At 32.9% G+C, this 17,932-nt stretch overlaps 3 protein-coding genes across 4 annotated transcripts; 2 read left to right on the top strand and 1 right to left on the bottom strand.

Annotated features, from left to right (window-relative positions):
• Positions 1-5,809: 5,809 nt before the first annotated feature.
• Positions 5,810-10,618, top strand: LOC115985828 (serine/threonine-protein kinase BSK5-like). Its single transcript, XM_031108733.1, has 10 exons — positions 5,810-6,027; positions 6,141-6,361; positions 6,442-6,577; positions 7,098-7,231; positions 7,320-7,425; positions 7,803-7,888; positions 8,097-8,285; positions 8,523-8,687; positions 9,486-9,599; positions 10,196-10,618. Exons 1-10 carry the CDS (start codon positions 5,946-5,948, stop codon positions 10,436-10,438), a joined length of 1,476 nt encoding a protein of 491 aa, XP_030964593.1. The 5' UTR covers positions 5,810-5,945; the 3' UTR covers positions 10,439-10,618.
• A 767-nt stretch (positions 10,619-11,385) lies between these two features.
• Positions 11,386-14,794, bottom strand: LOC115985836 (mitochondrial import inner membrane translocase subunit TIM10). The gene is made up of 6 exons (XM_031108741.1): positions 14,669-14,794; positions 14,496-14,555; positions 14,126-14,178; positions 12,724-12,762; positions 12,447-12,516; positions 11,386-11,708 (listed from the first exon to the last, which is right to left on the bottom strand). Exons 2-6 carry the CDS (start codon positions 14,547-14,549, stop codon positions 11,658-11,660), a joined length of 267 nt encoding a protein of 88 aa, XP_030964601.1. The 5' UTR covers positions 14,550-14,555; positions 14,669-14,794; the 3' UTR covers positions 11,386-11,657.
• Positions 14,795-14,983: 189 nt separating this feature from the next.
• LOC115985844 (DNA-directed RNA polymerases I and III subunit RPAC2) lies at positions 14,984-17,840 on the top strand. 2 transcript variants are annotated; one of them, XM_031108749.1, is made up of 4 exons: positions 14,984-15,063; positions 15,256-15,383; positions 16,627-16,703; positions 17,555-17,840. In XM_031108749.1, the coding sequence occupies exons 2-4, from the start codon at positions 15,283-15,285 to the stop codon at positions 17,698-17,700; spliced, it is 324 nt and encodes a 107-aa protein (XP_030964609.1). In that variant the 5' UTR covers positions 14,984-15,063; positions 15,256-15,282; the 3' UTR covers positions 17,701-17,840. The 2 variants fall into 2 exon arrangements, with proteins under 2 accessions (XP_030964609.1, XP_030964613.1); XM_031108753.1 differs by lacking the exon at positions 14,984-15,063 and adding an exon at positions 15,082-15,144.
• Positions 17,841-17,932: the final 92 nt, after the last annotated feature.

Genomic DNA, 17,932 nt, shown 5'->3' on the forward strand with positions numbered 1-17,932 from the left:
TTCACTTCAATTCCACTTATGCCCAAAAAGTGTGGTCTCTAAATCAATTTATACGTATATGTTCAAGGTAGAATAAGAGAGTGGCTTACACTCACGTACACATCATTTTCATACATTACAAAATTTTGTATATTTCTCTCATTATATATAATTGATTATTTAATTGGGTTAGCTTTTTGGGTCATTCCAATTGGATTTTAGTATGTGGCTTGGAGTGGGACAAAAAGGGACAAATAAGACACTAGCTCTAATGAGTTTTGAGCCTTTCTATCAACTCTTGACAAATCCAAAATTACCATCAATTATATTTAATACTACTATATAAATATAATTGCACTCTAGGCCTTATTAATAAATTATTTTCCAAGACTTTATTATACATTCAACCCCTTCATTAAAATATTCATAATAATACAAAGTCATGAATGTTGACTGCCACTTTAAAAATTACTATATTTTAATCCTTGAATACTCGGTTTAATCCTTTAAATTATTTATCATATATTTATAAAATCCAATTTCATAAATATATATTTTAGTAACTTCTTACTAAAGTGGTTAGGCCTAACACTCTAAATAACCAAACTCATTAAACTTATCTCAAGAGAATATTTTATATCTCCGTTAAGAGATTATGAATTCCATCTTGAGAATATATGTTCCTTCAACACTAAATGTGGCTGCCCAATATACTGAGATTTTGATCATGACTTTAGATTTCACTCATGATATATCAAAGCAACTTACACTTCATTATTAGGTTTATTATTCTCTTAGGATTGAGAATTCATGTAAATAAAAGTTGTGAGATTTATTATTCATTTGACAGTCGTTAGTAGAATAATAAATCTCATAATGGTAAAGTTCAATATGTCTTAACACTTAAAACATATCAACATATCAACTAGAAGTCTTAACTTCTATGATCAAGGCAAATCATCTTAATTGATATGTTATAGTTTTCACAAATGAAATGCCCAATTTCATCACTGACTATGAACTAAAATTCTGAGTTTACAAAGAAATTGTGATTTATATTTTCTGTGACTAAATCACATAAATCACATATTATGCATCTCATGAACTATATGGTAATGTTCAAATATTTATGTTACCATTATTTTAAATAATAATAAAATGACTTTATTATTCATAACATAATATCATACATAATATCATACATAGCATCATATAATAGGATTTAAAGGGCACATATACTAACAATATTATCATCTCACATTCCTTGCAATCTGGATGCCAAGAGTAATGTGAATGCTCCCATACCAAACATCACATCATTGTTTTATCAACTTTTTATTTTGACACTTATCTTATGACCTGTTTGGAAGTTTAGAGAGGGAGGAGAGTAAAAGGGAGTAAAGGGGAGGAGAGTAGTGAGGAGGAGAGTAGAGGGGAATGGTTTCCCTCTATCTTGTTTGGATGTTTTTAAAATTAATAAAGGGGAAGAAAGTAATTAGTCATTCTTTTGTTTGGATGTTTTAAAAATTAGGATGAAAATGAGAGGAAATGATTAAAATAGACAAATTTACCCCTATTTGAAAATGGACTTGCAACATTGATCTATTATTAATTTAGAAATTGTAAATTGAGAAATTTATCTAGTCAATAATTTATCTACTCTATTCTACTCTCCCTCCAAATCTCTCAAATTTAGGGAAATTAAAAATGAGAGGTTAAAGGTGGTTGAAACCCCTCCAAACTCCTCCCTCTCATTCTTTAAAAAACTTCTAAACAAGGTAATTGAATTACTCTCCCTCTCTCTACTCTACTCTACTCCCCCACATTTTTTAAACTTCTAAACAGGCCATTAGTTTATGGAGTATATAATTGCATAAGCTTTTTATGAGGTCTGTAAGTATGTTTCTTCTTCTAAAAAAAAGTATGTAGTATTTTATAGAAAAGAACACATGATCGATCCTAATTAATTATTCATAGCTGACACTCAAATTTTAGAACTGTGGTTTTGTTTGTTTGTTGCTATTATTGTATATAAGCCTTTTGTTGAAAGGTTTGTCTATAGTTGATAAAAATAATTGTATCCTTAATTAAGAAAAATATTTTTTTAGAATGATTTTTTTTATAAAAAACATAAATAAGCAAATAAACTAAAAAGGCCGAAAAGGGAAAAATTCCAAACTTATGAAAGTGGTGAAAGTCTTTGTTACAAATAGACTGCTATATCCAAATTTGTTAGCTCTAGGCTGCTAGCAGTACTGAGTAACCTAAGACAGGCACCTCCTGGACTACAAGTCAACTTGCACGAGCTTACTTCACTTTTCATTTACTTTTTTTTTTTCTTCTTTTTTTAGCTGGATTAAGAAGATAGTTCTGTTAACAAATGCTTTTAAACATTTATTAATGGATAATATAGGAAAGTTTTGATAAATTTTTATAAAAAATTTAAAAAAAATCAGTTGTTTTGTTCTTTTCCAATAAAAAACTTTAAAAAATATTTCTTAAAAAATTGTCAAAAAAATCAGTTAGTTTTTTCTTTTCTTATAAAAATTTTAAAAAATATTTCCTAAACCAATTTATTAAACAATTTCATGCCAATTTAACCCAATTTGCAGATGAAGTGTGTGATTTTTGTCGGTTTCTTTTCACTCATGTGAAAACAAACTCTCCTTTGTGTGAATAGCATGAATTGGTTGGTAACCGTACCATGTGCCTTCATTCTAATGTGAATTCATAGGTAGATCATAAATTACTTGACCCGTTGCCCGGAGCAAAATAACCTTGATCTAATAAACTTACAATATGGAAGAGAAAGAGACTCCATCCTTTGAGATTTGTACTAATCAAAACATTTCAGCCTATTAATTATTATAGTAAACCAAGCTGAGCCTCAAAGTTTGGGTAATTGGGTCGTTAATTATTAAAGTCACGAAAGAGAAGGAAAAGAAGTCATTTTCCAATGCAACTAATGACTCTACGGACCTAGTAAAAATTTGATTATATTATCTTTTTTAAAATTTAGCAGAGGGAGGACCAAAGTTTGTCATTTGTCAATCGGCAGGTCCCACTTTTATGATTATGATTACCTTAAATTAATCCTATTAAAAACTCATCTTTGGGGGGTAATTTGTCCTTTATACACACTGATATGAACCGGGTTAAATTGATGATAGTTGGCTGCATTTAGATACTTAATTTTGAATTTGAATTTTGATTTTAAATCAATGAATTTAAAATGCCTTACTTTTAAATATATATAGATTTTAAAATTCCTTATTTCGATGTATAGAGAAAGGTTTGAAATTTGAAATTTATTGAGGCATGAATAAGGATTTCTAAAATTTAATGGGATTATAAGTTATTTTAAATCTAAATCCTTAACATTTTTAATTATTAAACAAGATATTTGGATTTTAATTACTCAAATTCAAATCTATATGCCAAAATCATGCTATTTAGTCAATTCAAGGTGACTAGCATCTTGAACTTGAAAGAAAAAAAAGGCATTTTGAGTTTAATTTTGTACCTTTTTTTTTTTTTTTCATCATTCATCTATTAAATACAATGGAAAATTTAGGAAATGATAACAATTTGGTTTGAAAACAAATCTAACTGATAATATCATTCAACCTACGAACCCTTATTGAGAAAATTTTTATCATTGAGCTTGAATTCAAATATTTCAAATACAATTTATCCAGCACATCATCTTGGATCATAACACACACACACACACACATACTTTGAAGGTAAGGATTTGTTTTATGAAATTATGATGCTTCAATAAAATATTTTTGTAGTTTTTGTTAGTTCAACTAGTAAAATTTATTGTCATTGATAAAGAGTATTGAATCGAATCATGCCTACACTAAAAAGAAAATATATTGGTGTCTTGACCATATGATTCATAACAATTATCGCATAGTGGATGTCATGGACTCAAATATTATTTATCTTATATGTAAAACAAAAAATAAAAAAGACACATTTAAATTTTAAGGTCCCATTTGGTTCGGGGTAATTATATGAATGATGGAAAATTGAGGAGTGAAAAGTAGAGAAAAAATAATGTTTATGGTTGTTTAGTTGAGGAGGAAAAGGGGGGAGAATTTGGTGGGGCACAATAGTTTTCTCCTCAGCCAACCAAAACAGAATCTCTCCATATTGGAAAGAAAATGGGAGAGAAAATGGGCAAAAAATACTTGGACAAAAATGCTCATATCACAAGCTTCTCAACTTTACCATTGTTTTTTTTTTTTTTTTCCTCTAACTGGGAGTAAATGCTTTTATTTCAATTGTTCAATTTTTTAAATAAAAAAGTAGGGCATGATTGGATTTTTATTTATTTATTTGTTGGTTCTTTTTTTAAAAATTATTTTTATTTGTGTATGTTTTTTGTTTTTATAAACTTAGCCTGATTGCTTTTAAATTTTTTTTTTTAATAAGAGCATATGAGTCAATTTATATAAATTATCTTTTCCATATTCCTACTTTTATCCTCAATCAAATAAAAAGTTTTTTTTTCTCTTATAAAAATAAATAATTTTTTTTTCATCCATTCACTTTTTCATTTTTCCAATAAAAAATCACTAGGGAAAATTTTCATCCCTTTACTTTTCTATCCTCTCTCTATTTTTTTATCTCCCAACCAAAAGAACACTAAATTTTTGCCATCATCAAATTATGGTATTTTCATAACAAGAAAAATCTAAAGCACAACAGGAAAAGTAACACATGAAAAATATAAGTCCAAGGTACCATGAAAGCAATGAACTGTACCTTTTGTTCATATCAACATCTTGAAAAGCACAAAATATTACTCATACCTTTTATCCTACCATCATGCTCACTAATTGTAAGTTTTTTTTTTTTTTTTTTTTTTTTTTTTGAGAATGCACTAATTGTAAGTTGTAATATTTAAAAATGACATCCTTTTCCTATCACCCTGACCACAGATTATTTCACACATGTAATTATCAGACCTACAACCCTATATCCATTCCATATATGCCTATAAAGGCCCTAAACCCAAAAAAGAAAAACAAAATGTAATTAGTTGATTCGTTCTTTAGGATATGATGATGATAAAGACTTGTCACATAATTAAACCATTCAAATAAATGCAACTTTACCTAAACTCAAGTCCAAGATGTTCTATTAAAAATAAATAAATAAATAAATAAGTCCAAGATGTTATATTGTTCGTGCCATCGAGATATTCTTTTTTTGACTTTGACCCTTCTTAGTTTTTATGAAAGCGAAAAGTAATTCGCCGCTCTATATCATCATATCGAAAAACAAAAAACAAAATCACTTTCACACCTCGCTGGCCATTGGAAACTAAAAAAAAAAAACCCCAAACGGTAACAAAATGTATTTCCAAAAAAAAAAAAAAAAAAAAACAACAACAACAACAACAGAAGAAAATCAAAATCCCCTTTCAAATTCAATAACGAAAATGGGAAAAGAACAACGTAACTGTCCCCCCATACGGTCTCCACTCGCAAACGGCACCAACCACCATGAAATGCTGACGTGTCCGTACTCGAATTTCCGGTGTATGCCACGCGCCGGGAGAGGAGTGGAGTTTCTGGCAACAGAAAAAACAGAAGGAATAAAAACTGTGCAGAGGAAAAAAGCAGAAACAGAAACATAGGAATGATTGATTTGAGTTTTTAGGCGGTGCGAAAAACTTAACATTAAAAAAAAAACAAAAACAATCCTGATCCAAAAAAAAGCTTTTATATAAATAAAAAATTATTATGTTTATTTATTTATTTATTATTATTTATTTCTTCTCTCACTTTCTCTATAGCTTATATTTATCTCTCTATTTTCTTACTTTCCTAGCTTATCCTCCTCCTTCTTCTTCTTCTCTCTCTCTCTCTCTCTCGCTCTCTCTATATTTGAAAGTGATTGAAAGAGAAGCTTAGTAAAAGTTTAATCTTTTAAGGTGGTAGTAAATAGCAATGGGAGCTCGTTGCTCCAAGATATCGATGTGTTTTTGGGCATCAGATATGAAGTCAAATCTCAAAGAGTTTTCCGACATTGGTAAGATTTGTTTGTTTTTTACTTTTAATCATTGAGCAAAAATTGCGACTTTTTATGTGCTTAAGGGTTTCGATGATGATGGTGATGATGATGATGATGATATATGGTTGCAGAGAATGGAGCGAAGGGAGAAGATTTGTTGTTGGGGAGTTTCAGAGAGTTCAGCTTAGATCAACTTCGTGAAGCAACTTGGGGTTTCTCTTCAGAGAACATAGTATCAGAGCACGGAGAGAAAGCTCCAAATGTTGTTTACGAAGGGAAGCTTGAAGATGATATTCGGATCGCTGTTAAGCGCTTCAACAAGTCTGCTTGGCCAGATTCTCGCCAATTCCTAGTAAATTTTTCAAACTTTCTCTCTCTCTTTCTATTTATAGCTATATGTATTAATAGGTTGTGATTGGATTTTGGTTGTAGGAGGAAGCGAGAGCAGTGGGCCAGCTAAGAAGCGAGAGATTAGCGAATTTGATAGGGTGTTGTTGTGAAGGGGAGGAGAGATTGTTAGTTGCTGAGTTCATGCCTAATGACACTCTTTCTAAACATCTTTTCCATTGTGAGTTTTCTTTTCTTTCTGTTTAATAGATCATGTTTGTATTTGGAATTTTTGTGCTTAGTTTTGAGCTGATTATTGCTATGCTACATTATTATGCATATAGATGTTTTGTGTGAAATGGGTTTTAACTGGTTTTAAGAAGGGTGACAAAGATAGATGCAAATGTGGGATTTTTGAGTTTAGTGGTAAATTTTGGTTTGTTTATGTGTTGGAAAATTGAGTGGTTTTCTGCTAATCGATTTAATTGTTGTCAAATTAGTTGAGTGGATTATTTGAATTTCTGGGCTATCCTGACTATAGCCAGTCCCAAAATTTTGGGGCTAAAGCTTATGATTTTCTGGGATACTGAATAATCAAAAGTTTAAATTAAAGGTTTTTTTTTTTTTTTTTGGGACTTAGCCTGGGTATTTTGAGCAGCCAAACCGAGTGGGAAGAAAATATGCGATTAGTATGTGTCTTTACTTCAATTAGTTGAAAAATTACTTCTCTCTAATTTGTATTTGCTTAAAATATTGTTTAGGGGAGGCTCAGCCTATGAAATGGGCAATGAGGCTGAGAGTGGCTATGTATTTGGCGCAAGCTTTGGATTATTGTAGCAGTAAAGGCAGGGCATTATATCATGACCTTAATGCTTACAGAGTTTTGTTTGATCAGGTACATTCCTCAGTTTTGTTGCCTTCTTTTCTAAAGAAATTGCTTATTTTATGTGCTTTACATCTTACAATGAGTCTATAATCAACAGGATGGAAATCCGAGGCTCTCCTGCTTCGGCCTTATGAAGAATAGCCGAGATGGCAAGAGCTATAGTACAAACTTGGCTTTCACCCCTCCAGAATACTTGAGAACAGGTAACAACCATGTTTGATGGAAACAGTATCTAATTTTAAGGCTTGCAGTATACACAGTTGTAAGTAGGATGTGGTGCAAAAGCAGAAAATGAAAACTGTACCGATTAAGATGTTCCAGAAAGGAAACCCTATTACTGCGAACATCAATAGAAGTAAAAAGAATGGGAATGTTATTCCATTATAGAATACTGGCCTTTTCAGCCACGTAACTGTTAAGCTGTTACTCGTTATCTCTCTTGAATATGTTTTTACTTCTGCTTTTATTTTTGATAATAGCAAAAAAGATATTCTGCTTCTAGCTCTATCTATGTGAATTTGAACACATCATGCCTCTGTATGCTTCTTTGACTGAGCTACTCAGATGTATGTATTTGCAGGAAGAGTGACAACAGAAAGTGTAGTTTACAGCTTTGGCACCCTATTGCTCGATCTGCTCAGTGGCAAACACATCCCTCCCAGCCATGTAAACATTTTCTTATATACTCAGTTGTATCTATCTTTGGTCTTAGCTTAAATAGTTCTTGACCTTCTAAGAAAAGGAATAAGATCCCCTCCCATTGAATCCTCCCATTTTTAGCCAGATGTGAGACACGTGGCATTTACCATCCTTGTGAGTGTGATATCATAGAATTAGGAATTTTGGAGTTCAATACTTTTCCTTTTATTTACAGGCACTTGACTTGATACGTAGCAAAAATTTTCTGATGCTGATGGATTCATGTTTGGAGGGTCATTTCTCAAATGATGATGGAACTGAATTAGTGCGATTAGCCTCACGTTGTTTACAGTTTGAAGCCCGCGAGAGGCCAAATGCTAAGTCTCTTGTGTCTTCTCTTGCCCTTCTTCAGAAAGAAACACAGGTATGCTGGACTTCTTTAAACATAAATGGACCTCAGTCAGTCAATATTATAGCCTGGAAAATATTTGCTTCTTTGAGTATATATTTTGGCATTTGCACATTATGAAGAACTTATTATTTTATGCTGAAACTCTACCAATAATGAAAGTTTGGTTAGCTGATTTCTGCTTTACAGTGCTGGCATTTGAATTGAATACCTTGAGGATATTATATCATCTCATTTGGTGGTATTCTGTAGGTCCCATCACATGTTTTGATGGGAATACAGCATGTGACTGCATCCCCAAAGGAAGCGGTGCCATTAACGCCTCTGGGTGAAGCTTGCTCAAGAAGGGATCTTACTGCAATACATGAAATGTTAGAAACTGTTGGATACAAGGATGATGAGGGGGTGGCAAATGAGGTTAGTGGTCTCTCTAACCCAAAATTATGCAAAATTTGCTACTTCAATCTAATGTCAGAGGAAGAAAAAAAATACTTTTAGTCTCTTGCCTGTTGCTTTTTATTATGTGATATTAATTTGCACAATGATCCGTACAAGTACACTTTTCTATGCTGAAATATTATCAAAGGTTTTGCCTTTAAAGTCCATCTTTCCAATATTTCTGTGACATGACTTTGTGTCCCTTTCAAACATGATTAGTAATTCTCTAAATTCTATTGCTTTAATAAAAAACTGAGGAAAAAGGTTGGCCTTTCGACTTTCAGGGACGTTTCTTAATAAAATGCTCAAGATCTCCCAAATCTGCTTTTGATCGTGATGTGTTAGTCTCCTCTCTTATTGGCATGTCCTGTGGCATTTGCATAATTTTCTTCTGGAGCTAAAAAGGGCTATTATTGCTCTTTAAATAGTTGGGGTACCAAAATACCCAACGTGTTTTTATGTCATATGATGTTTTCATGCCATATGATGTTTTCCAATGTACAACATGTATATTCATCATACCTAGGTCTTTTTGGTTAAGCAAGCCTTCTTATAACAGCATTTGAGAGATCTGAGGGAAAATTGCCTGACAGTGATACTGATAATTTCAATATACAAACCAGTAATATAATACAATATACTTCAATTGCTTGCACTATTATTTGTTATTCTCAAACTTGCACTAGTGTTTGTTATTCTCAAACTTGAATTTGGTTCCTCTTATACACGTCATATTGCTCAATACCATCATACCATGGGATTTTCCTTGCCTTGCAGCTTTCCTTCCAAATGTGGACAAATCAAATACAGGAAACGCTGAATTCTAAGAAGCGTGGAGATTCTGCTTTTCGATCTAAGGACTTTGCTAATGCGCTTAGTTATTACACACAAGTAAGTCATTTCTTTAGATCTACAGAATCTTCGACTAGAAAATTGTTATGCAAACTGAATGTCTAGGAGTGCTGACACATCATTGCAGTTCTATGGCAATGTAATATTATCAAGACATTAATAGCATATACTTCCACATCTCAATTAATAAAATACTAGACCACAATACACATCCTCATTCTTTGTAGCTGGAACGCAGTTGTTATGTTCCATTTGATGGGTAATGATTTTAGAAAAGTAAATAATGATTTTGGCAAAGCTACATCACTTTTTCCCTCAAAATGGAAATTGGAGAGCTATGCCTTTGGTTCAGCTTATTTTCAGTTTTTTTTTGGAAAATGAGATTGTTTGAAAGGCTGTACTTAAAAATAAAGTATTTTACTGTTCTTTGAAAAGGTGCATTTGAAACTGCGTTACCAAACCTTGTTCCTAAAAAAAATAGAAAAAAGCACTCTTTCAGCAAATAGATAAAATAGGCCCCTTGTACAAATTTAAGCTTTAAAAGTCTTATGATCTGTGTGATAGAAATATAGAGTACTGTTGAATTTGCTCCTTTATTTATCCTAACGTGGGATCTCTTTTGCTTGAATCTATAGTTCATCGATGGTGGGACCATGATATCACCAACTGTGTTTGCCAGACGCTGCTTGTGTTACTTGATGAGTGAAATGCCACAAGAAGCTCTTGGAGATGCAATGCAAGCCCAGGTAATAGCTCCTGAATGGCCTACTGCCTTCTATCTTCAAGCAGCTGCCCTCTTCAACCTTGGGATGGACAATGATGCACAGGAAAGTCTTAAAGATGGAACATCCTTGGAAACACAAAGACACAGAAACTGAAAGTGTATAGGTTTTTTTACCCCTTTCTTCTTGCATTAGGGACAAAAGAAAAGAAAAAAATAGCAAACGAAAATACCCCTTGTATCTATCTTTATCCATCTCTTCCTTTCCTTGGCTTATTAGTTTCTACAGCACCTGAGGATTAATGTCCAATTTACGTTTGATCAATGTTCTTAATTATCTCAGTCTTTAGTTGCTTCTGTAATTAATTTTTTTTTTTCACATTTCTTAGCTGTCTTGTGGCTTCTGCTATATTCAGATTGTGATGGTAAAAATGAAAGTTGTGTTTGCATTATGGAAAAAAATTTGGCTTTTCGGGGGTTGAATTTCTTGCCTTTTAAATTCTGATGATTAGGAAATGAGCTTTGAAATTGTTAATAGGTGCCTTAGGCTGCATCACCTTGTTCTTGCCCCATTAATTAACGTCCTATATCTACAAGAAACATGCTACACGTATAATTTTTGGCCTTTAGATTTGCACTCAAGTTAAGCTCTCGTTTCCTTCTTTGCGGGGTAGGAGGCAGCGCACTTAAACTGTGTTGCCGCAAGTTACCTTGCGATATTGAAAAGAATATTAAAAAAAGTCGGATAAACAGATCCCATTAATATACCAATCCAATCTAAACATACTGGATTGCTTAATTGATGTTATTGTATCTGACATGTCTTATACAGGCTTACAATTTGATTCCCTAACTTGCAATTTGAGTCATTCAATTGTAGGCTTCAAGGTTCACACATGTAGGAATTGCAAATTCATTTTCAGTCTGGATTTTCATAATGAGATCAGCTAGAAATGACCCACAAACTTCAGATGCGCAGAAGTGGAAGGGCACTGATGTACGCATAGAACTTTTTTAAGCTCTGTGGAGGAAGGAAGTGGGCCCTTAATGTGCATTAACATCTCCATTCCTTTCATGCATTTGCAAACTTCCAAAAAACAAGCAGCAGCAAAAACAATTCAACATGTTATAGAATCATCACAAAATACTGATGATTTTTCCAAGAATAATATTTCATTTATGAAGAGCTAACAATTTTATGACTTAAATCTAGGAGTAGCATAAATTCAAATTGCCGCTTATACTTCTTTTTTTTAACAAAATGGAACCACCTCATAAAGTTTGGTACAAACAAAAATCATTCCAGTATCAACCTTTGGCAGCCAGCCAGGTAAACACGTAACTAATGTAGAACAAATTTCAGAATAGCCTTAATTTCACATTGGGGGCCGACCTGAACCTAGCAGCTGGCCAATTAGATTAGTCACCTGGAAAAAACACAAAACAGCTTGCTTTTATTTCCATTACATGATGGTAATTGCACGCAAATCATAATTCACAGGTAATGAAATACCAATTCCATACTCTAAATTACCACAAAACAAAATAGAAACAGAAAATCACATGACTATAAGGTTAGGCCTTTCTAAAGCAACACCAAGGCCGCAAGACTTATACAGATATTTCTAAGCTAATGGCATGGTGCACAGAATTATCAGTATAACATACGCATTGATAAACTAAATAAAATAATGTGAAGGAAGCATGGAAGTAATGGATGATATAAAATTAAACTTAAGCCAGAAACATGATGGAGAGAATCCAATCAAACATCAAGACAATGAAATTCAAAGAATGGCCAAGGGGAAAAATGAAACTTCTGGTGTGGAGGGGTTGAAGGTAAGAAGAAACTGAAATATTGTCTTTTTTTGTAACAAAATCCAGTTCAAAAGAATATGACAAAAGATGAGAGTCAGTCCACATTTAAAACTTCTGCATTGCTCCTTATACAGGATATCTATGAGTAGCTTGAAAATATTTACAAACTTATCAAGCAAATTATAACATGGATATGACTTTATATCAATCAAATTATAACAAGAGACAAGAGAGTAATATAATAATGAGAAATTTAATCCACCCCCTCAAAAAAAAGTACATCAATCATAAGTTTATACTGTGGGAAGTACAGTGTAAACCATATGTGAATATGATTGTCAACTTACATGCCAATATTTTGATACGCAGCGATCAATGCAACTATTTTCACCCATATTTAGTTCAGACTCCTTGTACCTGAAATAATAAATGATAATATGACCAATTTGATACATTTTCTTTACACAAGGATGTTAAATGAGTACTTCCTGAAATTAATTAATATAGAGAAAAAATAACTGAACTTTGTAAAAAAAGTTAACTGGATTCTTCAAAAGTGAATTCAAAACAACTTAGAAAAGTTCATGCAAATTGCAGGAAAGAAATAAACACAAAGTTTTGTACCTTTTCTCAACGCACTTATTAAAACATGTGTGTGTAAGCCTGATTCAAAAACAGAAAAAGGAAGCAGGTTAACCTCAATAAATATTTATCATGAATGGAAAATCATAAACAATGCAATCTTATTCAAAATATATATCACTAAGAGACATCCTCAACCATAGCAGTCCAATTCCCAATCTTAATCTAGCAAGTGAAAGCATTGATAAATGTGCTTACCATAGCGTAGTTTCTTTTTTGGTGGTAATTATGCACTCATCTTTTTTAGGTGAGACCACACCTTTGTTCAAAAGAAAAGGCATATCTTTCTCAGAATTTAGTAACTGTTCAACTCATATCACTAATGAATTAACCCATTAACAAAGATAGTTAATGAGAGAAAATTGAGTATCATCTTTCTAAGAAGAAAGCGGGAAACATAATCAACTTGAATTCAGGAAAGCTATTCAAAATCTTAGCCTCAATCCCCTAAATAGGAGGGGAGGGGGGTAGATGCTTTGCACCTGACTTTGATAGCCCTCTTGATAACTTATTGAAGATTTGTAACTAGCAGCCAGTTTCCCAAAGTGCGGAGCCCCAAAGAAAAAGTCTTAGTACTTTATCTAATAAGAAGGGTTTCAATTTCTTATACAACCCAAAGTAACCCCCAAATAGAGTGAAAACTTGACAAAAGCCATACAATCAAATAGACAATAAAGGAATACCTTTATCACAACTAAACCTAATACAAGTGTTCCTAGATTGAATCTAATCACCAGTTAGTCTCTTGTAGAAAGACTGTAAAAGTATATATCAAATTTGAAATTTATAGAGTTTTTTATTTTATTTTATTTATTTTACCAATCCTACAAGAATAATTAATAGATGATTCCTGTGTGAAGTTTAATAGGGACTTCAACGAGGACTAATTAACAGTAATTTTGACCAAAACTTTCAATCATCCAAATTACAACACCTCGAATCGATGGCTAAGTTCAAATGAAGTGACCAGGAAAAAGTCATTTTTTTCATAAGAAGTTTTCAAACACATCCACATTCAATAGTTTTCATCTCACTGTTAGAGCAGACCTTAACACGAAATGCACCCTTGGAATCCGTATCATGCATGGTACAACCTATCTCTAATTAATAAACAAATGAAAGAAAAGAACACTCTTCACATACTCATTGAAAATGGAAAATAGGAGAAGAGAATGTAAAAAGTAAAATCTGCAATCCATTATAGGATACATATAGAACATTAGCATTTACTAAAATGCATTAACCATAGATAGTTTCATTATAAAAAATAAAAATAAAAACCTCTTCTGAAATACAAATACTTCTAGTAATATTAGGATATATACAAGTTAGAAATTTCACCCATCCATCCAAACAAATAAAAGAACCAAATTAGAAAACCTACTTGTTGAACAACTCCACCCTATACTCCATTTCCTTTTCCGCCATCCCAAAGATCTGCACAGTGTACCAAGACCAAATTCAAAACCCAACACCTTTTTCAACGATAGCTAATAACTAGCATTACCCATCACTTTAAATTGCCAAAAATCAATACCCCAAACACAAAAATAGATTAGAGAGTTCAAATAATCAAGCCCGAGGAATTGCTGAGACCAAATTGGCACACCCATTAAAGGTTTAAAAAGAAAAATTCACATAAATCTTTGAAACATTCAGTTCAAGTCAAAACTGTGCTAAGCTCAGAAACACCACAAAAATCTAACATTTGAAGATTTGGGAAACAGAAAGTAGCTAAAACAAAAGGTACCCACCTGTTCTCTCTCCAAAGGTGTTGGAGCATTAGCACTATCGTTGGCAGCAGCCATTAGACCCTGAAATAACCAAACAAAAGTCAATCAAGCTTTGTTAACTTCAAAACCCAGTTATATATGCCAACGAAATTCAGGCTTCAATTAATTAATAGTAGTAGTAGTAAAAATCTTACTCTGTGTCTCTGTTAGATGGAAAATTAAGTTCTTTTAGAGTTAATACAGAGATTCGATGCGAGCAAGAGCTGAGAAATTGAAAACCCTAGATTCGATTTATATATATGTCTCTGCTTTGTGTGTGAGATGGAGAATACAAAAGTTTAGGGTTTTAGAAGCAATTATACAGTGTGAACGTTTATGAAGGAAATCCCCAATAAGCGTAAGCCACGTAACCGTAAGAGTACATAACAGTAATACAGACTCAGAGTAGAGGGATATATTTGTAATTTACTTTAATATATTTTACCGTATAAAACATACTTTGGGTATGAGCTATATATACTTAACGAACCGACTAACTTACTTTCTGTCTCTCCCACCTCGTACTTTGTCTTCTTCGTCAATTTCACAGGCAAGCTCTCTCTCTCTCTCTCTCTCTCTCTCTCTCTCTATAGGATTTATTTTTGTGTGTTTTGAGTGGGAATTTAGTTATGTAAGGATTAATTGTAGTCAGTTTTTGTTTATATAAACTCATAGGATTTGTGACTATTTGTGATAATCTCTGTGTGTGTGTGTTTTTGACGGTGTCGTTTTGGGTTTGCAGTGGTGTTGTAGAGAGTTATAGACGAAGATGGAACACGGGTCATATGCAGACAATAGTAATGCAACGTTTTCTTTGACAGATGAAGATCATACGCTTGCAAATGCAGTCAGATTCTCCTTAAATCAAGAGTCAGTGCTTGCTTTCTTATTTCTCTCTCAATATTTTATTTTTATTTGTATGTTTCAATTTTTTTAAATACTTCTGCTTTAGTTACATTTATACTGTCAATTACATCACTGGGTATGTGTAAAGATGACTGTTGAGTGTTGAGCTTTATTTCTTACATGATCCTGCTCATGGAATCAATACATGTTAGCTCAATTGGTAAAGTATTTTGTCATCTAATAAAAGACTTGGATTCAAATCCCACCTATAAGAAAAATAACCCAGCATGTTAGTAAGAACAATAATTATCATGTAGCTGATGTCATAGATTCTAAATATATATTCTTTGTCCCTAAAATTTGGCGTAAAATCAATTTTGGCCCCTTAAATACGTGACGGTTCAATTTGGTCTCTCAAAACTGGGGTGCCACAATGTCCCGTTAGTCGCATAAACAGCAAAGATAGATTGAGGGACCAAATTGTTCCCTAATTGAAATTTTAGTGACCAATGTGTTTATCACCAGCTCTAGAGCATGCCTCATGTCCCAATCCATTATTGATGCTCATCAATCTCCACCACTTCTTCTGATACTGAGGAAACAAAAGGTAGTTTTCACAGTCCACTATATGGAGATTCAGAGTCTATTTTTCAAGAAGATTTTCCAAAAACTTTAATGGATCAATTTGGAAAAGTGTTAAAGATCTCAGATGAAAGTAATTCTGAAGACATGCCTGTTCTAGTAACCAGCACCACAAATTTGGAAGAACAACTTCAAGAGTTGCAAAGGAAACTCATTGAGAAAGAAGCCGAAATAGCGGCCTTGGCAGCACAATGTATAGGGAACAATATACCCTATATATTGTTCTGGCGGGTGGGATTGTGCTTCTGTGGTTTATTCCTTAAGGGTGTGTTCAAAAGGCCTTGTCTTGGTGAGTTTCCATGTCATCAAAAATTGATATAAATGTTATGAACATTAAATTATTAGTAATTTAGTATAGGTTCTAGTTCTAGATAGTGCTGCACAAATGGGAATTTGTGTTAAGTAATCTGAATTTGTCAAATGGATTAACGTATTAAGCTCTTCTAAAGAGAGCTAAGCATCTATTCCTGCTGATTAGGATGAGATGTTAAGGAGCTAAAACCTTGAAATAGCTTCTGGTCTTATGTACTTTTATCTCTCCATTATGTGTCAGTACTTGGCTTCTTTTTGTGGATGTATTTGTTTACTGATGATTTATCTAAGAGACCAAAATGTCATCTTGCAGTCCAAGGGTTTCATTCAGCGGGTATAGCATTCCTCATCCTTCAGATAATCGAGTTAATATCAGAGTACAAACCACAGGTAATAGATACACACTCCATCTCTAGCAACATATTTATCTTAATGATTGTTTTCTAGCTAAGATGCTTCTTAAAATTTCAGCCCTGAGCCTATCCCTAATATATGATTTAGCATTTGATATGATGATACATGTATGCATCCTGCTACTGATTTCTTTTATTGTTACAACAATGTATTTTAACTAGTTGTTCCTTCTCCTGAGTAATTTCATTTGAGGTATTATAGTTATATATACATATCATGTGTAGTTCAATCTGTAAATTGAAAAGAGCCAAGAGCCTTGTAGCTTACCAGCATTGTTTGGTCTCCTTTATGAGGGGAACCAAGGTTCAAATCCCCCCTGACCATTTATTGTAACAATTTAATTAAAAATAAATAATAATAAAAAATCTGTGAATTGAAAAGAAATTACTCTGCAGCGCACATGCTATTCTCTCATAATAGTTATGACCTTGGCCCAAGTATGTAATTTTGATTGCTTTAGTGTGCTCCAAAGATTTATAATACTATTATGGTAAATGCCTTCTAAAATCATAATAGGCAATATATCTACATAAATTTCTGCAGCCCCAAGTGCTTGGGATTAAAGCTTTGAAAGTGTCTGCACCTTTTCCCTCTATGAAAAGGATGTCACTCATCAGAAGAAAAATATTTAGTAAAAATTTGTCTTGCAATTACACTATGAAGAACATGCTGAGAGTAAATATTTGATGTTACTTGTATAAAGCTCTTTGCCATAGATTCTTGTCGAGAATTCAGTCTTAAGGTGGCTATGCATTTTAGGAGGCTTATTCTGGCTATGCACATTGTGTGAATTTGGTGGTTTTTGGTTCTTGCCTGGAATTTTATAGGTGCTCCAGCACGCGAGGTATTGAAAGATGCATGCCAGGATCTGATGATGATGTGCCAGCATGTGAGAAGCACTCTTGACGTGGCTGTTGCTGATTTCAAATTGAGAAACCCCCCAAAGAAGGATGAGGATACAGATATGAAATAGAATTGGACCTTGACTTTCAGTCCCTCCTTAATGTATTTCCAATTTTTATTGTAGCTTTAAGAGACAAGCTTGAAATTAAGCTTACATATTTGACTCCAATTGACGAGTTCATTTATTAATTTTCAGAGATGTTTATTTTATTTTGTTCACTGTTTGTGAAATGATGCACGGCAGCCTTCGAAACTTTGGGATTAACGGGCTGTCTTGCTAGGAATGTGGTGTGAATGAAGTG

Source organism: Quercus lobata, chromosome 1 (assembly GCF_001633185.2).
Source record: "Quercus lobata isolate SW786 chromosome 1, ValleyOak3.0 Primary Assembly, whole genome shotgun sequence".
NCBI classification, from domain to species: Eukaryota; Viridiplantae; Streptophyta; class Magnoliopsida; order Fagales; family Fagaceae; genus Quercus; species Quercus lobata.